Below are 27,715 nucleotides of genomic sequence, written 5' to 3' on the forward strand. Positions count from 1 at the left end.
ATGAAATTCTTATTAAGTGTTCCGTAAATGCTCCCTAAATTTAGGTATTCGTTGGTGAAAACGGGCATAAATGTCTAGTCTGGACAGTATTTTTGTAACGTAAAATAGATGTATTGTCAATAATGTCTAAATACTTAGTAAGTTGTACTGAATGTTTATTGTTGTAATTAAAAGTAGTATTGAGTATATAATTTGCTATGATATCAAGTCATTAAGAGAGCTTTTGCGTAGAATCAACATTGTTATTATTTGCAGTAAAAGCTACTACATATTGTTATTATCATATAGTTTTAGTATTTAAATTCTTTGTTTAAATTTGACTGTATCGAGCCAATTAATAGGCTAACCATATGTATGTGATAATGATATGCGAATGAGGGCAAAGATTATTCGCACAAATAGAATTCGAGCGATTCATTTCCTAGTACATTATCTTTAGTTAGGTTACATACTTGTATTAAAGAAACATTGGATCAAAATATGCAGCAGTATTAACAAATTGGTGGGAAAATATTGAATGCTTTGTTCAGTACTTGAATTTGTACTAACATCTACAGATATACTGGGCACTCTGTATTCTGAGTAAAACGCTTTGCTGCACTTTGAACCATTGTTGACGGTGTTCGCACTACTGTCTGATATCTTGTTAGTTACTAACTAGTATCAGTCAGTAGTGAGGACAATAGATAGAACTATTTTAATATATTATTTTATTATTTTACAGTATTTATCAAACACAATTCAAACATGGTTGGAATAAATGATTTCCTGTCATATCAGATTATTGTATGTCTATGTACTTTCACCCTCATTACACATCAACATAAAGATCAACATATACAAAGTATCTTGGATTTTTCCATTACTTAATATTCCTATGATACCTGCATCTCCGAAATAATAATATCAATATATAATATAATTAATGGCTAAATAGTAGTATATTTAATTAAATTCAATAATATCTCACTTATACCTATTCGTATCAGATCAAACATATCTACTTGGTATGCTATGCATTATTTTATATAATATAATTTGTGACTTTCCTCCAAGTAGATCATTGACTACTGTAATTTCTTCTTAATATTAAGAGACGTGCTATAGGTGCGTCTGACCATAAAAATTGTACTTAAAGAACTAAGAAGCAGTATTCATGAAAATTAAGTTTTCGTTCGACCTAGCAATTGAAAGAAATTATCTGCAAGCTCTAAACACTCTCACATGCAGAACTATGACCAACGTTATTTGCAGTAAGACGATCCATAGCACTAAAGCTGTGAAATCGGCTTTTAGGTCTCTAGCGAGGCCTAAATGTTCTAGGTATTTAACGGGGTTTTTGAACATGCAATATGGTTCATAGCAGGGTAGTCGGCCTCGGTCGAGACCGAAAACAGTTTCTAGGAAAGCATCGAATGCGTATCTGAAGTAAGAAATCAAGGCGAACGGGCGCAGGTACACTGGCATCTCGTGGTAAGGGATGAAGAACTCAGAGAACATCAACATCGGTATGTTCGCTGCTGGAATTACGAAAAGCCCCAACTGAAACATTAAGACCAAAAATTAGTGATGATCTTCTATTTTAAATGGAAGAGTTGATTTCCAAAATTAGGAGTTCAAATCTTGACTTCGTCTTCAATCATTGTAATACACCACATGCCACAGGAAATATTTAGAAACTGACGTTACATTTTAAGATAATTGAGCAAAAATAAGAGTTAAACTTAGTAAGGTCAACAAAAAAAGCAAGATTTATTTTCATTGAAAGTAATTGTTGCAGAGTGAGAGGCAGTAGGTATCTGCCAGACTTTCCAGATTCATACCCCAGGGTAAGGTTCATACCCACGGATGCAGGTTGGATGCACAAAATTTTGGAGGTCTGGCAGCCAATTGGGAAACTAATTCAGAGATTGTTTTTTAATAGTTTTTACTAATTCTTACCTTCATTCCACAAGAAGCGCCGACAACAAATCCGAACGTCTGCGCCAGTATAGTGACAAGAGCACATATCAGCCACGCGAGGCCCAACCGATGTAACTCCAACGGCTGAGACGTCAGGTACCACGCCGGGAATAGGAATATTGTTGCACATAATAACTGGAAAACAGTGAATATCTTATTAGAACCATTTGACTTAATAGCAATGGAGCGACGCCTTGCAAATCAAATAGCACGTTTTAAGTCACAAGCAGCAAGGCTATAACTCTTTGTACTATGCTTTTAAGTTCTGTCTTATTTCAGTATTTTTTTTATTAGCCCATTCTGTCTTACTGCTGGCCAAAGGCCTCCCCATATTCCCTTCCATCTATCGCATTTTATGGCCAGTCCGCGAGGAAGCTATCCAAGTCAGCTCTCCGGCGTTTCCTTGGTCTTCCTCTCGATGATTCTCCATTGATGCAGATCTATTTTGTGGTGATGTTGGCCCACTTGTCCGGGTGCATTTGGCAGATGTGATCCGTGTTGTTTCAATACCACTGTCTATTTATTATTTCTTTAGTTTAGGATATGTAGGTAGATAGGTATAGAGGCTCTGGTACAAGGAGCCAACCGATTGATTCTCTATTATAGTAGATAATATCTAGATTCTAGATATAAAAACATATTTACCTGTATGGGTAAATCGACGATGATTTTGGCAGCACAATACACTGATAAAGAGTACCATTTGTTCAGATGTTCATGCAGAACTACTTTGGCTTCAGTGGGGACTGAAAAACAAAAGAATACATTCCCAGACGATTCTTATCAGAAAAAAATCCAAATAGGTTTACTAAGACTTAAGTACAAACACAAGGCTGTTTCATAAACTATTGTTATCAGGTTTATGCTAGTCTAGGTATTGCTGGTAGGAATAAGGTAACCACAGCTCTCAACTCTTAAGTCTGCTATTAGTGGTCAAAAAACCGGGGATAGACAGAATGTCTTATTCGATGTACAGCTACAGATCAGAATAGCACATGGTCAATTTTTCCTAACGGAATTTCCCTCAAGAAAGCTCAGCTAATTTTCTAATTTTTCTTCTTTTTCCAATACTTACATGCATGTATAGTAGGCATAGCGTTGGAGAAGAATAGGAACAGTAGGAAAAAGAACAGGCAGCCGGAGTTGGTCATGACTCGCGACGCGTCTGCGCCCGCGCCGTTGTACAGAGCTCCCAGGAGTAATGCTACGATGAAATGGCATACCAGTCGAATCTGCAAAGTTTTTGGCTAGGTTTATTTTTTGTACTTACTTAAAATATTAGGTTTTCGGTACCAAACATTACAAAAATTAACCAAGCTTATTAGGCTCATATCCCACATACCACATCTGGGATCGAAGTACCTAAATAAATATCAAGAATATTTTTATACATATACCTGTGTTAAGTGAACATCTCTGAGTACTCCAATGCAACACCTCCAGAGTAGCGCATGCAACTGCTGACAGAAACCAGCGGCGTACCCTCTCGAAGGACTCGGGCTGGGGTTCAGTAGGGCCACAGATTCCGGTGATAACTCTGCAATTGTTTAAAGACGTCAGAAACATATACAGGATCATGAAGAAGTTCAGAACAGGGGCCCGATTCTCCTAAGTTAATAATGTCAAAATCGAATAGAAATCGAATCGCAATATGATCGCAATAGCAGTTACCATATCGGGCATTCAGCTACTAATAAATATAAGACCAATCGTATTCCAACGACATTCGATTGGTTTGCCATTGGTCTGCTATTTTGGTGATTTTGGTCTATACGGTAGTTTGCTCTACAATCATATTGCATTCATTATTAAATGACAGAAAAGGATAAAAACGTTTATTTCAAAGAAAAAATAGCGTAATGCCACATACGTTTCAATCGTAATCGAGTCGGGATTGGATCGCAGTCGAACGTGAATCGTATGTTGCTTAAGTAAAATTAGGAGAATCGGGCCCCAGACAGACATGTATTGCTGGGGAGTATGTTGTGTCAGTTCTTCTTCGCAGCAAAATACATAGGTCTTTGAGGGCAGCCTCGCTTCGACACCACTTGAACCCAAATCCCTGAAGACTTACTAAGTTTGGTTAAGAGACCTTGGTCTGCTAATTCTTCTGTTTTGTAACAAGATGGAACCAATATAAAATTATAAGTGGTATTTACCAATAGCTTTTCCATTATAAATCTCATTCTTGGCGATCTTGCTCATCTCTTGGGCGTAGCTGGTGGCTTCACGTTCTAAGAGATTCATATCCCCAGAGTGCTCTTCGCTAGCTATCTCTAACACTGGAAATAAACATTATTTTCAGTGCATATTTTATTTATTAAATGCAACTGCGTAGATATGTTTTTAAACCTGGATGATTAAGTATCTAGTATTCCGTAGGTATGTAACCCCGTTATCCTATAGTGGCTGCTTAAATAGATAATCGAAGCATAGACTCGAACTTTTGGAATATTCCATTTGTTCGGCTTATTTTTTTAACTGAAATGAAAAGGTATGTTTCGACACTTCCTTTGTTTTAACGGACAAATAGATTAAAATGTATCCGGTGATCATTAACCTTGGTTGAGCGATAAAAAGACTAGGTATAGCTGCTTTGACCATAAGCAGATAAGGGCCTGAAACATATCCCAGATAACTTCCGCTGTCAAGTCAGATTGCAAAATTATTTTTGAGTTGGGCAACAAAATATATTTTAGAATTGTATTTTGTTATGCCTATCAAATATCTAATCTGTATGCCTTTCCTGTAGTACGAGTACCTACCATGGCCTCGGTCAGGACACGCAAAATAACAATGTATGAGTATTTATTACCTAAACAAATTATTTTCATTACTACTCTGAAAGATATAAGGATTTGGTCAATAGCAACAGCAACGATTATTTTTAAGTAGGTATTTATAAATAATGATATCTATCTATCGGAATTTTTCAATGTTGATTGATTTATTTACAATAATAATTCTAGGGAGATAATTAATTATTTTTAGACCAGTGTGGATACTTACAGTAATCCGCTAGATTATAATACTGTGGGCATATAAAGCCGGCTCTGTAGAGAGCGGCAGGGACGTCGGCCACGGCACCAGCGTACAGAGTCCTGCCGTTGGCCAGGAGTATGACGTCATCAGCCGTGTTGAACAGTTGAGAAGAAGGCTGGTGGAGAACGCAAGCTATGGTCCTGCCACTGCGGGCCACAGTGTGAAGAGCTCGTGCTACGGACAGCGATGATACAGCATCTAATCCACTGAAAGACCAATCGAATTGTTTATAAGTCATCGTGATCCTCCTGCCCATATCCCAATTTTATTTGGGGTTGGCGCTGCATGCTTTTTCTTCCATACTCTTCTATCTGCCGTCACCACACAATTAATATTCTTTCTAGCCTTGTTTGGTTAGTAGGTACATACGTTTGGTTTGATAGGTATCCTTTAATGATTTGTGTTCCTACTTAGTACCGTACTTACTACCTTTTATTAAAATGATAAGGCGTAAGGCGCTCAGTACTTCGGTACTTGAAACCCATTTACAGAGATATGAACGTTTAAACTACGATAAACCGAGGATCTAAAACCATTTCTGCTTCAGTGTCGCTAGCGGACTGCGGAAATCTAATTTGTGTTAATTAATTAATGAATGAGTTCCCATAGTGGAGTTTTAACAAAACATGCAGAATGTTCCCGCCGATGCGCCCGATATTAGTTAGGTATTCTTTCCGCTCGAAAACTCGTAGCGCGTAGTTGTTTAGACAAAAGTCGTAGTAGGTCTACGATATTTGTTACGAATTTGAGACGTAATGAAAAACGGCTGCATGATGGCACGGGCCTATGGTTACAAAATTCAGAAACCGTTATCGTCTAAATTGGAGCTCCCTCCCGGATTAAAACAGTCAAGTACTTATTGGAACATTAGGGTGAACTTGACATATTGATACCCTTGATAATTCAATAAACAATGTTACACATTATGTCATACTTGATTGCTTATCTCTTTTGTATCCGTTATCCTGTGACCCTAAGTCCTTGTTTTGACAATTCTGATCCTTCCCGGATGGCATCCGTTAATTTCCGTTCAGATACAAACAGTACGATGATGCAGAAATAACTCTATAATCTAATCTGTTTTTTCTATCTTATTACCTAGCTAATTATTTAAAAAACCCATATTAACAATGCAAATACATATATGCTATCACTAAACAGGGATTATGATAAAATTGGAAAGAATTTATTCAATTGCTACCTAATTTGGGTAAATTGCTAATTACCTGGTAGGCTCATCAAGAAGCATGATAGTGGGGTCTGTAAGTAGTTCGCATGCTATGATCAACCTCTTTCGTTCTCCTCCTGACAGTTTTCCCGCTCTGGTGTTTAGAACGTCATTTATACCAAGTTGTTTCGTTACTGTGTTGATCTGCAAATAAATATTAATGGTTTTAAAGAATATTAAGTCTCGAGGTTAATTTTTCAACAGCTCTATTAAGTAGTTTCCTGATCCACTACAAACTTCTCTACTATTCCTTAATAGGACCCTATTCTCTTTAATAAAATAAGTTCGCAATTACCACATGATATCGTTCTCTGAAAGAATGGTTCGGCAGCTTTAAGCTAGCTGCAAACTTGAGTGTCTCTCTTGCTGTGAGTGTGTCAATGAGTGTGGTATCTTGTGCCACCAGCACCGAGCTGCGGCCTGCGCCATACAAAGACCCGGTCACACCGTTCCTCCTGTTACAAAAATCATCGTCATCGTCAGCCTTTCTATCGTCCAACTGCAGGTCTCAGGGCTCCTCTCACACAAAGGTTTGAGTGTTAATCACCATCAAATAAAACTGCTTTTACGGCTTTTATCGCAGTTATATTATAATATTATTTAATCCCGACGTTTTGGATGCTTTACAGCATCCATGGTCACGGGCATATACCTACGCGATAAAATCCTTAAAAGTAGATTTATTTAAATGTCTAATATTCGCGTAAGTGTCAGAAATCAATACGTTAATATCACCGTGCTTGCTCGGACTTGATTCATGGGCGGTGATTGCAGACTTTGTCAGTCCAGGTTTTCCCGAGGTGGTTTTCTTCACCTTTAATCAGTCATTGGTGACCAAGATAAACCAAGATAAATATACAAACATAGAAAAGTCGCATTGGTACTTGCTTGACCTGGAATCGAGACCAGATCGAACTCATACTTGAGCGGTTGGTGCTTTTAACTGTGGTTCCAGTAAAAGGATGTGTGAAACTCTCAGTTTGTTCAAATAATTTGTTGCATCTACTATATTGATCAAAAACTATCCACAGTGCTTATAGATCATATGAGATTGAATCTATTATTTTTTTACGTTATCAGTGACCGACCTATGGTCTAAAGTCTAAGATATTAAATAGCATATTATTATTGTGAGATTTTAAATAACATAAAAATATTAAGATGAAGCACGTTCGACATCGCTATAACATGGCAATTAAAATGCAACAAACGATCACAAGTCTCACGTTGGTCAATCTTTATTTTTGCGATGCATTCATTTGCATTTCATTGATTTGGTATGTATGGCTACAAGTATATATATGATGTCTGTATTATTATTTATTATGTACTAAGGAATTATAGTGTATGTGTATAGCCATAGGTTATGTTTAGATGCCTATACATGGCGGAAGTTGCTACGATTTATCATCAGCTAAGAATTACTTCCTTAATTTAACATTGATTTTCCTGCGTATTAGTGCAACCATCGCATTAGTGACAAAATGTATAAATAAGTAGGTAGTACCTCTAGATTACTTTATAAAAAGGTAATGTAAATGCGAACATCAGCACTGTCTGACAGCCTGTCTAGTTTCATATCTAAACTACAGAACCGATTTAGGTCAATGTTTAGTATTAAGAAAGAAAATATGTAGGCTTTTTATCCGAGTGCGGAAAGAAGCACATAATTATTATACTATGTATGTGCATATATTATGTACAATAGCCTAAGTACCTACATGATGTTTAATTGCACTTATTTTATAGCTACACATGAAACAATAATAAAAACTTATATCATTAATTACTTCCAATTATTTGACAACAATACTGTGATTTATACCTATGTACCTATATTTTGAATTAAATAAACATTATGTTAATGTAGGTAAGTATTACGCAGTCGTTGTCAACACCTTATAAATGATGTTGTTTGTTGTCAAATTGTATAAATGAACTTGAACTTGCTGAAAGATTGCATTTTTTCCGATTTTTCGCAATTTCATCATCATCATGCCTTATTATTGTCCCACTCTTGGGAAGAGACCTGCTCACAGCCAGGGTATGGTCATTAACCTTCAGACCTACAGACTTCTTCTAACCTACAGACAGACATGTGTTGCTGGGGAGTTTGTTGCGCCACTTCTTCCCAGCAAAAACACACAGGAAGTGGTGAAGGGTGGGCGTTTTGGGGGCTGTCTTTTGTAAATTCGTGACGTTCAAAAAGTGCTGTTTTGCAGCCAAGTTTAAATAAGTGATTTTTAACCACTAACATTATGGAATTTATAAATTTACCTTTTGGAAAAGACTTACTTTCTTCCAGCTAATATTTTGAGTAATGTCGTCTTCCCAGCTCCGGAAGGGCCCAGGATGAACGTCATCCGCCCAGGTCTGAGGGCACCACATGCTCCACGGAGTATGAAGTTAGGGTCAATAACATTTGTATCTCCAGTTAGCTCCGGTTTCCTTTTAAAAGATATTCCTGCAAATAGAAAAGCAATAAGAAAATGGAAAATTAAATGTTAAAGGTAAAGTAGGTATACCAGGAATTTCAGGTTTGTTAATGTATACTTTTCGCAAAGTATCTACAGTACAGTAGGAAAATTGAGGCCTTAGTCTCTCATAGTAGTTAACTTTAGGGCGACAAAGAAATGTCACTTGGTGATTATAGAACTTTTGGTACCCTTCATAGTTTAACACATTCACTGCGTTACGGCAAGTATTTGGCCGTATTTGACTCTCAGCCAGTGCGGTAGCTCGTTGTCCTTGTTTTGCGTACTGTGCGGGGGCGATTTATCTAAGTTCCCTTGCGCGTAGGAATGAGATAGTGATATTTTCATTATTGTTGCTTTTAATATAATAATATTGTACACTAACAATATACGGCAAAATAGTTGCCGTAACGCACAGTAAAATAATTATTTTCATTCAGTGCGGTACGGCGAATATCTTGCCGTACCCCTAACCCCACACTGCATGCGTCCGCGCGGCGGTTCAGTGTGCGCTAGTGCTGGCCGTAAGCAAGACGTAACAATATTTTTTGTGAAAAATATTACGCGGTTCTGCTTCAATGAGACGTTCACATAAAAAACTGGATTTGAGTAGAGAGAGAGAGGGGAAATCATCATCTTGATGCCAAAGATGTCAAGTGTGAAAATAATTCACTGGAATAACTACCTACTTACTAAGTTTCATACACGTCCTTTAATAGTTTTTAGTTTTTTTTTTTTTAATTGGTCTGTTGGCGTAGTGGTTGTGGGTTCGATTCCCACACAAATCAAACATTCTTTGTCTAGTTGTCTTGGTCTGGGTGTATTTTCTAACTATACTATGCATTATATGTATTTGGGACTAGATGGCGCTATAGTGTGATTGTGGTAGAATATAAATACATATTTATACATATTATATAATTAGGTTACATAATTATGTTGATTTATATAATAATATAACACTGATAATAAATATGAATATTTTATCTACAATAAAAAATATTTTTAAACTATCGACTATCATTCCAGAAGTAAACCCCATCCCTAGCATTTTTTCACTTCTACGCTGTACGGCATATATATTGCCGCGAATGAAAGATTTTGAAAAATCGCTGTATCTTTCAAAGTATAACAGAGAACCCGGGGCGACTGCAGCTAGGTATATACAAGGATATAGTCTATCGATTTGTTGATAAAAACCATTGATATAGGTGGTTTCCACGTCTGTATAGGCTTTGAAAGTCAGGTTCTGGTACGGCAAAATAGAAGCCGTAACGCATATCAGGAAATATAGATACGGGCAGCATTTGTCTCGTATCGCACTAGTAGAAAGTTTAGATTTAACGCTGCCGCAGTGAATGTGTTAAAAACATGGTGCGAGGCCCTCGTAGGCGGGGTCTGTAGCAATTGCTTTTGTTTCTGTATGTCCGGCAATATTAGTCCTGCACTGAATACATCCATTAGGCATAGCTGTTACTTGTGATTTCTAAAGTGCAAGGGCGGATCCACCGTTGTGGGCACGATGGGCATGCCCACAACCTTATTAGACTTGTGACATCTCACGGTTTTTTGAAATCGATAGGCTGATGATAACACAAGGGAACAAAATAAGACCTTTTTTTGTTGCATTTAATTTTATGACTGCTGTTTACTAATTCGAGGTCACCATATTTTTTTTCTAACAGCTTTAGTTTTTGAGGTACTTTTGTGTCCCAAAACACACAAAAATTCGCGCTCGCTACGCTCGCGGCTTCTTCACTTTGCGGTGGTTTTAGTCCAATGTCGAAAACGTTATAGATAGTTCAACTCAGATTTGCGCGCGGCCCTATGTGTGCGTCGGCTTGTAAATATACAACTTTCATTTGTGTGATAGTGACGTCGTCCGAGCATGACGTGTTCTTATCGCTTTTTGTTATGGGTACAGTCGTTTACGAAAATACTAGTTAGGTATTCACGGAGAAATTATTAAGGAGTCAGGTAAAAAAAATGAAACAACATTCAAAGCTTTTTATTATTAAATATAGTTTTTCATTATTTTCTCATACGTCTTTTTAAATTGACATTTACAGTATCTAAGAATTAAATACTCCTTACATATTTTCTAGCTCGGGGTACGCGGACAATAAATAAAAGTGGGGACTAAGAATGTAAAAAGAGGTAAAATCTAGTATAATAATGTAAAAAAAATGTGTGGGGAATTTTAAAAAAATTTATTGCTTCGCACAATGTCGACCAAAATAAGACGGGAGTAATGACACCCATAAATGAACGTTTAAGTCAAATTGATGAAGGGATGTGGGGTAATACCTACTTGTCGACATGTACAAAAGAAAAAAGAAGAATAATTGACATGGAGTCAGAATTTATAATTTCACCTTGGAGAGTAGCGAATCCGAAAATTCATCATTTGATTTTTCAAGTAGCGATTCATAATCATTATAAATAAATAAACATAAAATTACGTAATAACTGTTTTTCTTTAAACACCCGTATATAACCCCTAAATAACTGTATTGTACCCGACTGTACCTCTTGTCACGCACACAAAGTCACTGAATATGTACAAGGGTTACCCACACATAAGGCCGCGCGCACGACTGAGTTGAACTTACTATAGATTAGTTTAAGTTAAAATTGAAAGTAGAAAAGGATAACACCCCCATAACGCCCTCTTTCAGCACTTTCTGGTTAAGAAGAAGCGGTGAAGAACAAAACAAACTTCCCAGCAACGCAGCTGTCTATAGATTACAATAAAATTATTATTATTTACAATAATCACTATTTTACATTTTTTTTTGTTTTGGTACTGTTTTGTTAGAAAACTCAAAAAATTTCGCGCTCGCTGCGCTCGCGCTTTTTTCACTTAGCAGTAGCTTCTTTTTTGCTTGTTTGGCTGATTTCGTGTCCCAAGACTCCAACATTTTGCGCTCGTTACGCTCACAGCTTCTTCATTTCACAGTACTTTTTCTATAATTTCTATAGGTATGTTTGTGGCACAGAACTCAAAAATTTCGCGCTCGCTCCGCTCGCGCAACTTTATACTACTGCTACTATTTAGTTGTGACCACAACCTTTTTTGAGGGCTGGATCCGCGCTTGCTAAAGTGCCTCTATAATGACTTTGCTCAGTCAGATGAAAAGCTTTATAATACTAGAGGTATATGTAGTTTCCCAGGATATAAGGTACCAACATCGTGTAGGTATTCTATCATGCTTATATTTTAATTCTAGAGAAATTGGAGTATACATATTCTTAGTGTGAATATTTAAATTTCATGTGAAAGACTGTGAAAAATAATTGTATTTATACTTTCTTTCAATACTTATTTTTATTTTTGTAGACTTGAATGACGGATCTAAGATAATCAATGTTTTTAATAATTGAGTATTTGTTTTTTTTTTTGTTTTTGTTTATTGTTAGCATGACTTTGTGAAGGATGCAAGGACACCAGGACGTTGACTATAAAATGCTAAATCAATTAACATTTACGTGATGAAATATCTGTGTTGATATATTGTTATTAGCGGTAAGTATTTGCTATTCTGCTTTATATGACAGGATCTCTCAGACAATGACTTTATTATTGAAATGACACATAAAAATCTGGTATATACTAGCTTAGTATCTGTCCGTAATCTAATCACGCAATGACAGAACCTTTTGCAGGTATATATTTTTTTAATATACATTTAATTGACTAGGTATGCTGTATGTATGGCCGTCATACTGGGGCACTTGCAAGATTCAAACCAATCCAGCTTTCGTTGTAATGAAACCCTATAACACATATATTATGTTTCTAGTTGACATTTAAAATATATGTTCGGAAGTTGTGATTACAACCGAACTGTAGAGGGTGTTCGTTCATCTCCTTCAGACTTTATTCATCTCAAGGAATTGTTGATTGTTAATTACGTAAGGATAAGAATTACCTTCCAACAGATAAAATCTTTTAACCTTTTCATGAACTTAAAGCACATCTAGTGTTACGAAGATTACTATCATTAAATCGTAATTGTTATAATTGTAATTAACATTTGGCATCAGAAGCAACACTGTGCGACATAATTGTTGAATGAATCGTTATGCAGTATGCACCTTTACAGGTTGATTTAAAATGCCTTTGTTTTATATATCTACGTATTATCATGTCGCAATGTTTTTATTATTTTAAATTTTGAGTCGACAATAACAACTCAAAGGCTGAAGGCTCGGGAATTCATTTCCTTATTGATTAATGAAAGTTAAGCCACCGATATCTTTTTAAATATTTTTGAATATTATCTGGGATAACATGCCTTAGATATCAGTATTAAGATACCTATTAATATGCTGTTGACAATGATTTCATTAAATTTTTCGTCGCGACATTAGTATCTTGTTAATGTAAGGACGTGGCACACTCAGTCAATTAAGAACTTATAATTTAAAATTAAATCTTTTTGAAACAGATTAAATAATAAATTGTTCACTTTAAGTGTTTAAGTCATTTAATATTATGTAGGTATCTAAAGTTTCATCTTTGGTTTATTTGTGAAATTTTATTTCATGTGGATATTTAAGTAGGAAAATCTACATAGTTGTCGAAAAGGTCACATAGTTTCCGAATCGTCAGGTTTTCCGCAGCGACAGCAGCCGCACAACACGAATAAAAAAGAGCTCAAATCTTGTGTTATTATAAAAATAATAATATGGCGAAAAGTTTATGTTTTAAAAACTCAGAAATAATAGGTATGTAGTCTTGGTACCTTAAGGTACTTTGTTGAAGAAATAAAAAAAAAACTTCTTAAACTATGGAATGCAAACAATACTATAACATTAGTTCTTTTTTGTTTCGAAAAATAATGCTTATTATTTATTACGTGAGTACCACAAATGAACAACTTTATAAATACAAAGCAGTCATGGTGGTCAAGTGGTTTTACAATGTAACGGTCTATCTAGGCTTCTTTGCAAGGAGCGCGTCAATGGAAAAATTATAAAGCAATAATAGGATTCAGGAGTACATTTTACTTTAAATGGTTTCAAGGCAAGTAATTACATAAATGTAGATTTTCCCATTGTTTCTCTAATTCCCTATATTTATAATCTTGAATGATGATTGTAGCAGCCCGAGTGTTGTACAACATCTGGGTTAGTTCAATGTCTAATAGTTATAAATATTATGTTGTTTTATTTATTTGTGTATACATGTAGGTACATGCTTCATACTTTTGTTTTCAATTTTGTTTGTATCTCATCATTTGTTTTGCTTTCTCTCCGGCACCCAAAGGTAGACTGGTAGAGAACGGCTAAGGCGTTATGTCCGCCATTGTACTCAGTACTGTACCAATGTGCAAGAAGTATTAAATAAATAATAGCATAGGTAATAAAGGTATAGTTTAAAAGTTTTTATTTAATTAACAGATTTTTTGAACTTTGGCAGTGATATTTATGATATTTAATAGACGTAATCTCAACTTATCCTTGATATAATTATAAATGTAAAAGTAACTCTATCTGTCGCGCTTTCAGGAGTTCTTACAGTTATATATCTATTGAGAGCTCGAGAAAGTATATAGGCTACTTTTCATAAGGGTGCGAGAAGCAATCCCTAGGGTTTCAGGTGGAACCGCGGGATTCAGCTTGTGAACCTATATTATGAAGCTCAGTAATTGTAGAAGACAAAAGAATCATCAAGAGTTCTTGATATTAAGAGGTCAGATTAAGCTTTGTCCAAACAATGATTCTGTAAAAGGCTCGCATATTGTCGTAATTATAGTAGCCATATGGCCCATTGAGTTGCATAAGGTGAAGTCCAATGACATTATTGAATAGTTTTGCATGCTTGACCTGCGCAAAAAGATAAACATTTATGCACCTAAATACTTATTACTTAATAATAAGAACAAAGTCAGAGCGGAAGTTTAAAAATTCAATATATTTTTACACATATTTATTGTATTGTTAACTTGACAACTAAGAAAACATTTTACAGTTGCATTAGCAGTTTTAGAGAAAACAAAAATATAATTAGGTACAACTCACTAGCGTGAACAAGAAGTCAAATAAAACCGGTTAGCGTAGGTATGGGGGATCATTGACTTGAGATTAGCTTCATTGATTTAATAACGATAATATCATGGATCGTGAAATCAAAAACTATTATTTATTCCTGAATTGTAAACCTACTTATTGATCTGCATTTTTGTCAGTCGGGTCTTGTTTCTAGACCTTAATAGACATTAATGGCCTTACTACAAAAACTTAAACATCGGTTTTACAATTCTAAAAAAATTAAGGCTGCAAAATGAACCGTATGTCAACGTCATAATCGTCGTCAAAAGTCAGACGGAAACAAAATCCGGTGTTTTATATTAAGATCAACGTATATTAAAATCTGTGTAAGCAGAGATGGATTATCTGGAAAAAACAACTAAGTAGTTCCAATGTTTTTCATGACAGAAAATGACATCAATAAAAAGTAAATACAGTCAACTCTACAATTTGGTTGTTTAAATTATTTATTTTCCTCAATCTGATAGACGATTTTGAATAAAGGGTATTGAACGTAAATATTGATATTTTTGACATGTGTCTCTCATAAGAAAAAAACCTAAAAATTCTTCGCAAAATATGCTTTTGACACTGGCACCTTTTTTGTTTATATTTTAGGAAAACAGTTATATTGGCATGGGATCATTTACAAGTGACTGATGACCTCGTAGTCATGTAGAGGTAGATATTATTTCCAAAAAAAATTACATACATTGTTATTATTTTATACTTTTTTGAATATGAAATTAATTTTGTACAATTGTTTTATTCTGTGGGCACATTGTAAAAAATATACCAAAGTTATTATGTGAACTAAAACAAAACCGGTTGTAACAAAACTAAAAAAATAATTGGTTTATTAAGTAGTCATAACTGGCTCAGCTACCTAGACAGGTATCCACTAGTACCAGTAGGTACTTAAAATCCAAAAAAATATTCACATATTTAATTCATAAAGGAGATGATAATGAAAAGGACACAGATTATATTAAGTTTAGGAACTTAATATTTAAATCAACACAAAATGTTTGGGCTGTGAAACTGCCAATTAATCTGGAATTCATTGAATAACACAGATTTTTTTCAATAATATAGGCACACTGTTAATATTGACTAAATGAAACATACAAATTAGTAGTATTATTAGTTAAATCTAAAATGTACGTACATGTAAGTCTACATTCGAAATGGACATTTATGTATATCTTTCCTGCAATACAGAACTTAGTGTTTATGACGATCCTTTCCGTATTTACAACGACGAAGTTTTGTTCAAGGTTTTTAAATAATATGCAGTCGTAAAATTGTGTGTCTACTTCGAGAACCCTTAAATGAGCGTCCTCAGGACATTATGAGTAAGTATATTATTTGCATAACCGCATTGCTCAGTCCACGTGCTGTACCTCTATGTATGTACCGTCTTCAATGTTTGATTTGCAATCAATAAATATTAAACTTGCTTGTTTTAACTTGCATAAGAGACTACTACAAGATGCATCGTAACTTTATTATTAGGATTGAATGTGTCAATATCAAGTTATTTTAATATTTTTCATTGTAAAACATTATATATTTTGTTTCTATTTGTTTTAAATTAACTAGGTAGTTAACTGGAACAACAGATAACGCATTTTTAAATGACAAAGCATGTAATTATCGTTCTTGAAGATAATAACAAGATCAACGTCAGAATTTGGAGAATAATATGACCTCAAGTGAATTGATAACCAAGTATAACTTATTCAAGTTACTGGTTAAATATAGTCTCAGTCTAGAAAACAAAAAAAGATAATACTAAGAGTAGCTTTTACTTCTATGTACTTGAATTATAATTATAACAATCAATACATTGAATTAAAACTGAAATGGGAAATCGGATTTCTTGACATTGACCATTCATAAAAAATAGTATTCATTATCTTGTCTCCATTTGCTTAATTTCTGTTATCAAAAGAATTTAATAGATCATTTTAACGACTATTCCATCATTGATAAATAAACGATTTATAGATACGTTCCTATTATTTTAAATGTGTGTTACTTGTACGTATGTCAGGGACGAATGACATAAGGAGATTAAATAATTATTTATCAGTCGTATTCCTGAAACGATAGATGAAAATATTACAAACAAATGACATGTGTTTGTTATACTCATAAGTAAAATTCTGTCCGTCTTCGAGTAAAGTAAGTATTATTTTATGGGAATCGATAGAATCATGAACATACACTATGCAGTTGTCGTAACAATTCTATTATAGCTAAAATAAAACTTTTATTGTCTTATTATGTAATATTGCATTGCAGCGAACATTTTTGTGTGCATAAGATAAACGCTGAATGATAATATAGTGAAGAAACACATACATATATGAAGCTGTACAAGAATGTGCATTTTAAAATCAGCATGTCTATAATAAATCATATACTTTATGTGCGCAAAAACTTAAATTTTATATTACGGCATTGTAAATACCATTTGGGTCTCAAGCTCTGTTTCAAATACATATGTATGTTCTTAGCGATTTTTTCAATATTTGTTGTAATAGATATTTTGTCCTCTATTTTTAGTATTTCACGAAAAGAGTTTTATTTACTTAATTAAGAGAGCTTTTTTTAATTTTCATATCTAAGTTATACATTATTAAGCTTAGCCTATAGCCGTGTCTATAATCTCATCGATGACCATTCAAACAATTAATCAGTTTACTCGTGTTCTTTTTTCTTTTCTAATCATTTCTTATCTATAATTCATAATTATAAAGTTCATCAGACCATTTTACGTAAAAATTTGCATACTTACTTATCGTAGGTAAATAGTATTTTTAAATTATTTGATGTCATCGTTACTCTTAAATTGCTGATTTACTTTTGATAAGAGTATTTTTTGAGTTGTCTGTAGACGTATTAAAATGATTTATAAGTATGCATTGATTTAGACTTGACGTTATTTTCCAGGCTTATTTTGCTGTATGCACCTACTGTATGCCTGAATATAAAAATACCAAAAGTTGTTGATATAGCGGATTTGGGTCATGCAAAACAGCATTTTTTTGTCTTATGCCTTAAACATGAAAAAAACCTTTACTGAAGATTACCGATGCCTCAAATAATATATGCGTCCTACAGTCAACAAAAAAAGGGCATGCTTAATGACCAATGGATGTACATTAATATTTTTTGTTTTATATTTTCAAGGGGTAATGGATATGAAACTTAAGTAAGTAATTATTTTCGTAGTTCAAGGGCTTGTTTATATAATAATTTGCATTTTTCGAACACACATGGCCGGGCTAAGGCGAGATTTAAAATTAAAATTTAAAAATTGATAAGGAGAAACATCATAAAGAGCTCCAAAGGGCGTGATGAAGTCATTGTTAAAGCTTTTCTTTTACCGGCTTTATGTGTCAAAGGCCTCAAGAGTTTTAAGTACTTAAGCCCTTGGAGGGAAATGCTGGTTCCAATTGGAGGGATAACCCTTATTAAATTTTTTATGTTTTTCAATTCATATATTTACTTAGTTTATTATGTCATGTTGGATCATAAAATGGTGTTGCTTTATGCTCTGAAACCTTGATGTTAATATCTTATATCCTTTGAAGGGTACCTATTTTAATATACAAAGATAAATCTTTATATTCATACTGCAAAAAGAATCTCGTAAGAAAATCAGAGCCGAAGACGACGATGCAGTTACAACATCGCAACTCTAACAGTATAAAGCCGCGAAAAGGAAACTTTCACTTAAAAAATAGTTTACCATCAGGAATCCTGTAGTGTATATCAGAAAACACTGCCACATCACTTCTTGGTGTATTCACATAATTATTGCCAAGTTCTATGGCCATTTTGAAGGTTTAATGAAACTCGTAAGTGAATGTTTATATCGATCGCGTCATGGATTGGTCCGCGCGTGCGATGGCTGCGCGTGCGACTGTGAGACTGTCCCTCACTATCAATGTTTCGTTTGCAGCGTACACGTTCGTGCGTGGCAGAGGGTTCGCTTCAAACTCGTCAAATTATCTTGTTAGACTGTGACATGAATTTGATTGATAATTAAACGCGTAGTTATTTACTTTGTTTTGCGGTTTGTTTTGGTATGCTAATAGACACATGCATTACACATCATGACACATGTGTATAATTTTGACGATAATAACGATCAAAATTTCAGGGTTATTAAGTGAAAACTCTATTCATTGTTTTTTTCAATCATTTGGGAAAATTTCGTTCTAGTTAGGAGGATTAGGTACTAATTTACCAAGGTATTTAATTAAAAAAGTCAAAATTACCTGAGTCGTTTTATTTCACAGAAATGCTTTCTGATAGCGCTTCTTAAATTATTTGGAGGAAAGCTAACCACTTAGGATATCATATTTTTGCATATAGAAACGTAAAGTTGTTAATGCAAACATTTTCATAATGCTGCATTTAAAATAGCTTAGCAAAATAGCAGCGTTTTACCTGAAATAAAACGCATATTAAATACTTACCTTATTTGAAGCTTACTAGTTTGAGATAGGCACCTACGTGTTTTCCGCTTTTATCTCCGTCCTTTTCTACCCCATATCTTGCATCTCTCTCGCACACCGACCAGTTTCACTCCCCACCAGGGAGGAGGCGACGAGTGTTCTCGGCGGCCACAGTTCGTCATTGAGTCGAAAACACCAGGCAGAAATTAAAATGTAAGCTTCAAATAAGGTAAGTATTTAATATGCGTTTTATTTCAGGTAAAACGCTGCTATTAAATTCTTGACCGTTATTTGAAGCTTACTAGTTTGAGACGTGTTTGTTATCGCCTGGTGGAAGTGGACGCCAATGTGAGCAAAAGCACAATGAAATTGTGTATGTAAATAGGTACTTAGGTACACGAGTAATCACATGTAAGTATGTGTATTGCGTCCTGGAATACTAATGTAATCAAAGTTAACTGGTACTGGTACTCAGCTACATCCTGTTAGACTGGAAGCCGACCCCAACATAGTTGGGAAAGGGCTCGAAGGATGAGTAATAAAAATTAAAAGAGAGATGCAAGAACAAAAGCAAAATTGATTTCATTTTCTAATAGTAATTAACAAAAACATTGCGATACTTCTTAATAACAATAGTAACAAAAATATAGACATTAATCAGCTGGATTAATTAAATAATCGAGATAACTTGCTACTTCTATTTAGTGGGTATCTTTCCCTTCTGTAAAAATGGGCAAATGTATTGCCTGATCGCCAATTACCCTTTGCTAATATATCGTCCAAAGGTATATTGTCAACACAGATTTTGACGCTACCGCCGAGTGGAAGCTTCCTGGGGTTGTAGTTATTCCTGCCTCTTTTAACAATGTCTTAATCCACCCGCATCATCGTTCGGGTGCCTGCCTTTGGTTGGCCTCTAACGGATATAAATAAATTTAAGGAATTAGCCGATGTCCGTCTATCTTCTAACAAGGCTTTAGTCTTTCTGACCCAATACACTGGACTTAGATTTATATTTTCCTGATTATCCATCAAACAACAACCCGACTGCCTATGACTAGAACTGTCGGTCTTAGAGCCAAAGACTGGCCATAAGATTAAATTATCTTTGTTGTTTTTGAAATGTTCTGGGTCTATTGCAAGCAAGGAAAGATCATGGACTCGCCTTTCCGAAACAAGCTAGCAAAAGAAAGAGCAGCAGTGTGCCTGGAAGTTGCAAATGGATTATTCTCGTCTACGTTTACTGCACTTAAGTAGGTTACCAATTGGTCAATATTCCAGATGGACGGCTTCCCGGGGAACAGGTTTGCTCAGCGCTATTGATTTTAAAATGTGTCCGACTAGAACGTGTGAACCTAGCTCTCCAGTGGTTTCTGCATTGCATAGTGTAGCTATAACTGACTTGTGTAATAAAATAGTATTGTATGCTAGTTTATTTACTATGTGTAAGTCCGCAAAAAAAATTGGGTAAGTATAGGTCCGAATAGGGATTCAAGGATTCATAGGATCCAATTTCATACTTTTCGCCCCAATTTAACCATCGACTCCAAGCTGATTGATAAGTCTTGCGTGTGGATTGAAGAAGACTTCAGTCGGAGAGACTCCTTGTCCCCCCCCCCCCATTTCCTTGACCTTGGCAGGGGGTATCCCCGTTGCTGTGTCTATCGGTTTCTGCTCGAGGTTCATCAGTGTGTAGGGTACTGCTAATGATCGGGACTTCAAATCTGCTCGCCAAAATACCTGGTGCCACCGAAGGAACTACTATGAGATTAACTCCCGTTCCTGAATTGAGATGACTGAGGACCTACGGTATAAGGTAAGGTGGCGGTAATACCCATGCTAGCGGGTAAGTCCAAACTTGAGAAAAGGGCATCGTGGAACCCCGCTTTCGGGTCCTTCAGATCTAGGGGCACGTAGTACACAACTATGTATCCCTGGGCTCGCTTCGAGGCAAATAAGTCCACTGCTGATACAAGATGCCCCTCCGGTGGAGGTTTGTGTCGGGAGAGATGGTCTGCATGACTGTTGAATAGGGCTGGTATATGATTCACGACGTGATAGATTTGATACAGCTCGAGATAACTGAATACTTTGTACGTCAAGTTCGGTAGGCTCCTTGATCGGGTGCCACCTTGATTTCTTAGATATGACACTCATTTTTGCATTGAAAAATGGCTGTTGATCTCCTTAGCAACTCGCCGTGATTATCCAGTTAATACTGCAAGCATCTCTTTCAGATCGCAGTGAAAGCCTTTTTCTCTCTTGTTCCATGAACCCATTACGGGCGTTCCGTTCAGTTGTGCCCCCATCCTACATCGGAGGCGTCCGTGGTTATAAGGTGACAGGGAAGTGGCGTATGAATATCCAAGGTTTGGTGGCAGCTGACCAGCCACCACTTTAGATCTGCTAAGGCATCTGCTGGTAGGTTCAACATTGCTATACTCCATTCACCGAGCCGTGAGCCCACAAAGTAACCAAAGAATGACACTTTTCAAAATGGTGGGTATAACCCGACCTATGACAAAAACGTCACATTTTTATGTAAAATGTTCTTAGTATCTGTGGTCTTCAATTAAGTAGGGTTCTATGTATGACAGTCAAGACTTCTAGGTTCCTTTTACATGTAGACGATTTACTACATATTTAATTAAAATTAAGAAAACAATTTACGGCATTTATTATATTTGATTTCAAATAAGTTTGAAAAGATTGCATAAGTTCCACAGACATCGTTCTAAAATATAATTTCTAATGTTGTCAGTATATTACTTTCGTAGTTATTTTTATAAAATATGATCATTACTTCAATCGTGACTTATAAGAACCCTTTTTATGGTTTGTTCACCATTTGGCTCACGGTTCCATGAATAGGGTAGGTATAGATTGCTGTTCAACACTGCATTGAGGAAAATGAGGAGAGCCCGGTAATGCAGTCTGCCGTATGGGACAACAAAAACTTGCGAAGTTTAAAAGTCCTATCAAGCTATGCAGGTCTTCTAAGTTTGTCGTGCTGTTTGTCACGTAGTGCGTTTTGTCATTATCTTGTTGATAATGCTTGCGATTTATTCACTTGCCATCCAAAACGTGGTGCAAATGATCCCAAAGTAGGCGAATATATCTTGGTGAGCCACCAGAAAATCGAGATACACAATTATAAGTAACCCTTGAGTTTTCAAAGTTTGAGCCACCCAATTGGTCACTGTGGCGAAGGTCTTGGGTGCCGTGCTTAAGCCAAATGGTAGGCACGTAATCTGAAGCAGTCTTCTTCTGTATACTAGTCGAAGAACATGTCTGTGACCTTCGGCTAACGGAAGGTAGAAGTAAGCCTGGGCGAGATCCACTTGCACAGCCATTCGTCTTTCTGAAGAAACTCTAGCACCCGAAAAACATTTATTAAACTGAAGGGTTCCGTAATTATGAACTTGTTGAGAACCTTGAGATTGAGTATTGGACGGTTCTTTCCGTCGCCTTTCGGGCACAAGAAACATATTGGAAAGAAAGCTGGCAGAATTTGCAGCTATCAATAGAACTTTTTGTTTTATCATTTGGGATATGACGACATCCATCTCTTTGGACTCTCTGGTCAAATCTGGCATTATCTGTCAAAGGTGGCTTTTGGCCAATGGTATCCGATACCCAGTTATTATTTTTGACAAGAAAGGCGGAGCTCCCATTTCTTTCCATTGGTGAGCCACCCTCTTGATATAATGTTAGGCAACCCGCCTCGAAAGTCATAACTTACGTGCCTTGTTGGACATGGCATCAAGGTCCGCCTGCGGTCCTGGACGCTTTGTTTCGTCTGTTGGACATTGTAATTTACTTGTGATGTCCCAAGGGAGCCTTTAGAGTTTTGCGTCACACGCCATTCAGCGTGAGTGTGATTACCATTTCCCTTCGAGGGAAGGTTATAATGGCGACTCTTCGAAAGTCGATCCAAATAGCCACCCTGCGAGTGTAGATTGCAATGATGGTACGACCCGCAACATGCATGATTGGTACCCTGCGAGGGTCCGTGATAATGAGCCGACCCCTGCGGAGGGTGGCTAGTATACTTACTGGTCCCTGCTTTGTAATGATGCTGCGACTCGCAAAATGCAAGATTGGTACCCTGCGCGGGTCCGTGATAATGAAACGACCCCTGTGGGGGGTGGCTAGTATACTTACTGGTCCCCACTTTGTAATGATGCTGCGTCTCGCAACATGCAAGATTGGTACCCTGCGCGGGTCCGTGAAAATGAGCCAACCCCTGCGGGGAGTGGCTAACATACTTACTGGCAGTCCTAGGCGGAGCGTACCAAGTCTTTTAAGGCCGAAAAGCATCACACGCCGAGATAATGAGCCGACCCCTACGGGGGGTGGCTAACATACTTACTGGCAGTCCTAGGCGGAGCGTACCAAGTCTTTCAAGGCCGAAAACATCACACGCCGAGATAATGAGCCGACCCCTACGGGGGGTGGCTAACAGACTTACTGGCAGTCCGAGGGGAGCGTACCAAGTCTTTCAAGGCCGAAAACCATCACACGCCGTGATAATGAGCCGACCCCCATGGGGGGTGGCTAACAGACTTACTGGTAGTCCGAGGGGAGCGTACCAAGTCTTTCAAGGCCGAAAAGCTTTCTTGACACCATCAGCCCTCTTCAAGTGCGGTAGTGATTAGTCCGAACTAAGGAGATGCTGGTTGGACCGCACCTCACACCATTCTTTTTTGTCAAACCGTTGAACGCCTTGCAGGATTGAACTAGGGCCACAGGTGCCTTAGGAACTTCGGGCTTGCTTTCTTTTCCATAGTCACGTGCACGGGCTGTGGTAGCTTTATTATTTACCGCATCTGTATTTGCTTTATAAGTCACTCATTCTGAAAACAAATTACTGAAAAAAAAAGGTACACGGAAGAAACTCGTGACAAAAAAGGGGTAGATGTACAAAATATTAACACTTGATTTCGCAAAATCGAATATCGAACGGTAAAACCGTTAACAAATTGTATAAAATATTATAAACTCACCTGTGTTCTGCGAGAGCACTGAGTTTATTTTTCAACGAAATACTACAGCGGTTGGTTAGACCAACCTTCTCGGGCGGAAAACAAGACGCCAATGACGAACTGTGGCCGCCGAGAACACTCGTCGCCTCCTCCCTGGTGGGGAGTGAAACTGGTCGGTGTGCGAGAGAGATGCAAGATATGGGGTAGAAAAGGACGGAGATAAAAGCGGAAAACACGTAGGTGCCTATCTCAAACTAGTAAGCTTCAAATAACGGTCAAGAATTTAATAACATATCTTAAAATCTGTGAGTTTGAGCAATGATATGCAGTCTGCCTTTTAATGATTTTAAAGTTCAGAGGCAGCATATTTGCAGATACTTAACGTGCTTAACATTGACCTGAGAATAATGCACTAAACCTGGAAATTCAGTCCAAGAGATAGTTAAATATGGATTAGACCTGTCATTTCCTTATTTTTCAAATAAAGTTCGAATTACTTATTATGCCTGTTTAATTACAAAGTAGCTGTTTAATGACTACTGCAAAATCACTGATATAATTAGGTTATTTTGTATATTATGTAGGTACCTACACCAAGATACGACTCAAATGATAAGAGCATAAAGCAATTATATGTATATTTGGGAATCGTAATATGCATAAACAGCTATACTGACGGATTAGCTAAAAGATACGGATCTATATACTTAAGATATACCCTGAATACAAAATTATTAAGGAAAAACGTGTTTTGGATTAGATTTTGAAGGCCATTTGTGGACGTTGACCACAAACACCCGACACAAATTCTTAAAATAGAACCTTTATGTTTTTACTGATCCAAATCTTAAACCCTTCATTAAAATATTTTGAAAACATCATACCTCAAAATATCTTATTAACTATTAAGCTTGGCTCTAATGGCTTTAATTAAGGCAGGTATGTACGTATTTATTTTAAAAATATTTAAAATCACTAATTCAATTATGTGATTGACCTTTTATCGATATCGTAGAATTTAAATTATTAACAATTTATGGTTGTGACGAACGACTAGTAATGTAATGAATAAGGAAAGATTTCAGTTTCGTTGACATTTAGTGGCAGTTTTAGTTTTATTCATAGCACGGATTCATAGTCACACGTGACTGCAAATTTTGTCATGCTAAAAAGTGTGCACTGTTAAGTTATCAAAGATTCACTGCATCACTGCAAATGCTATGCAACTCATCCCAATATTGACTTCATATCGCTTTTAATGTAAAAATTTGACGTGTAATTGTGTTCAACCTAATTGCTATCATTTACATTTACAATCTGAATGAAGGGAAATGCGTCTGTCTGTAGCATAGAGCGCACGAGTGAACAATGATATCTTTAGTAAAGTTAGCTGGTTTTGGTAAGCTGGCTGCCGTTAGAACCGATTTGTTTAGTGAACACAATAGTGCAGTGAATATGTTCCAGGTAAGACACAGATTACTGAGAAAGTGCTAGCAAGTTCATATTATTTTACCTACTAAAGTCATTAATATGCAATACATAGCCGATAAATAACGCGAAATGTTGCGAAGGATTATCGAATAATTGATAAGTGAGGTGTCATACGTTGTTCACGAGCTGTTCATTAATTAGTATTATCTCAGATGCTTGACTACTACGTGTAAATAAATCATGATCCAGATTGGCAACACAAAATGGTTTACCCCTTTCAATAATTTAGTTCGATCACACTTTTCACCGTTCACACCTTATGGCCTTTACCAACAGTCTGATCTGTATGTCATCATCAGTTTGCCTCCCCAAATCTGCGTCAACTGATACTAGGTAAATGAATACTGATACTCTACTCCTTATTGCAGATATTGAATTCAAATCGATATCTTCTGTTTGGACGACCAGCGTCGAGCGTAAGACATGTTTGAACCTCATACAAATCATAGGTATATAATTTAAGTTATGCTGTGCGAAAACCAGTGCATTTTGAAACTCACAACATTCCAACAGTATTAAATATGCAATTATATCAAGTTGGTATGAGAAACAGTTGCAGTTATAAATAAAATAGATACGAGGAGACTCCTTTTGTATGTAAATAATACTTGTTATAATATTTTAAGACAAGAAATAAGAACTTGGTTGCACTGATGCTAACGAGCGCGAGGTTAGAGGGCTTGACTATATTGCAGTCTGTCGTGAGATAAAATCTTCAAGTCTCTGTAATACTGGGTAAATAAATAACACCCACAGCTGATATTTATTATGCGAAAGTAACACTTCTTCTTGAAGTTTAAAATAATGCAATCTTATTATCATTGATATCTTCTAGCTCTCCTTCCTATTTCAGTTTCTAACCATCGGTTTTGATATCTACATAATGCAAACATTGATAAGCTAGACCCTACAGAATCTCTTGCTGCACTTACATACGAAAATATTTCTAAAAGTACCTGTGTCTGTACCTAGATATATTTAATACTAACGTTATGTTGTTTTGATAACAAAATACAACTTGTAGAGTATACACCTACTAAGTTTGTTTAAATAAATAACAATAAGAAAAAGACTATGTATCACGGAAATATTTAAGTACCTAAAGGTATTCGACAGTAGGTACAGCGCAAACATGATCACCTTCACACAGATTCAATTCATGTACTTTTGCATTTGCATGCTGATGTAAACTTACGATTTGTATCTAAGAAAATACGAAAAGCATTACATATTAAACATTTTAATTATATTTAATAAGTAAGCGTTATCAAAATATGTACTTACTTGGTTTATTAACGGAGTACACAATATCGTTGTAAACAATCAAACTGCCATCTTCGACGCTTATATCGTCCCTCACAGCTTCCACATCCATGTTAGCACTGAACTTTAATTTCGAAATTTTAGTATAACACGAACTGGGGCGGACGACACGGAAGGTAATGATTATCACGTATTATGCGCGGAATTGGAAGATTGGATCGGTGCAGACGCACGACCAAGCCGCGAGAGGAAGTATGTTCATTAGCGCGCAGGTCGCAAGCAAACTACACTGGACACTGGAACCCCGACTGCTGTTTCATTTATCTTCACACATTATTTATCACTAGATACACAATAATGACCAGTGTTACTTATCTTTACTTATTATATTTGAATTCTTGTCCTGTGTGATAATTTACGATAAAATTAAGTTCGAAATGCTAATTTGGATTTTAACGAACTTTATCTTCGAGGATAATGCAATTTTTCTTTTCGATATGATGAAATTTTACAAAATCATTAAATAACACTTGTTTCAAAGATATATCTTTTCATAATTAATATAATTCATGGAGATTAAGTTTGCATTTGATACCTAGATGTTACTTTTATTGCAAATGATAAACTAATTTGGAGTCTTTAAGCAAGACAATACTGATGTGGCTATACATATGTTTCTATGGTGTGAAGACATGATTCTCCTCAAGACCGATATTCAGACACAGCGTATGTTCTCAAAGAGGAGCATCCCACAGCTATCTC

At 36.1% G+C, this 27,715-nt stretch overlaps 1 protein-coding gene across 2 annotated transcripts; it reads right to left on the minus strand.

The window, feature by feature from the left end:
- Window positions 1-315: 315 nt before the first annotated feature.
- On the minus strand, window positions 316-27,236 carry LOC110370663 (ATP-binding cassette sub-family G member 4). 2 transcript variants are annotated; one of them, XM_021326552.3, is made up of 11 exons: window positions 26,975-27,236; window positions 8,528-8,696; window positions 6,528-6,687; window positions 6,231-6,376; window positions 4,972-5,210; window positions 4,122-4,244; window positions 3,360-3,499; window positions 3,038-3,194; window positions 2,608-2,708; window positions 1,942-2,097; window positions 316-1,542 (listed from the first exon to the last, which is right to left on the minus strand). In XM_021326552.3, exons 1-11 carry the CDS (start codon window positions 27,063-27,065, stop codon window positions 1,198-1,200), a joined length of 1,827 nt encoding a protein of 608 aa, XP_021182227.3. In that variant the 5' UTR covers window positions 27,066-27,236; the 3' UTR covers window positions 316-1,197. The 2 variants fall into 2 exon arrangements, with proteins under 2 accessions (XP_021182227.3, XP_021182228.3); XM_021326553.3 differs by lacking the exon at window positions 26,975-27,236 and adding an exon at window positions 18,503-18,723.
- Window positions 27,237-27,715: the final 479 nt, after the last annotated feature.

The sequence above is a fragment of the Helicoverpa armigera genome, chromosome 13 (assembly GCF_030705265.1).
Source record: "Helicoverpa armigera isolate CAAS_96S chromosome 13, ASM3070526v1, whole genome shotgun sequence".
In the NCBI taxonomy this organism is placed as follows: domain Eukaryota; kingdom Metazoa; phylum Arthropoda; class Insecta; order Lepidoptera; family Noctuidae; genus Helicoverpa; species Helicoverpa armigera.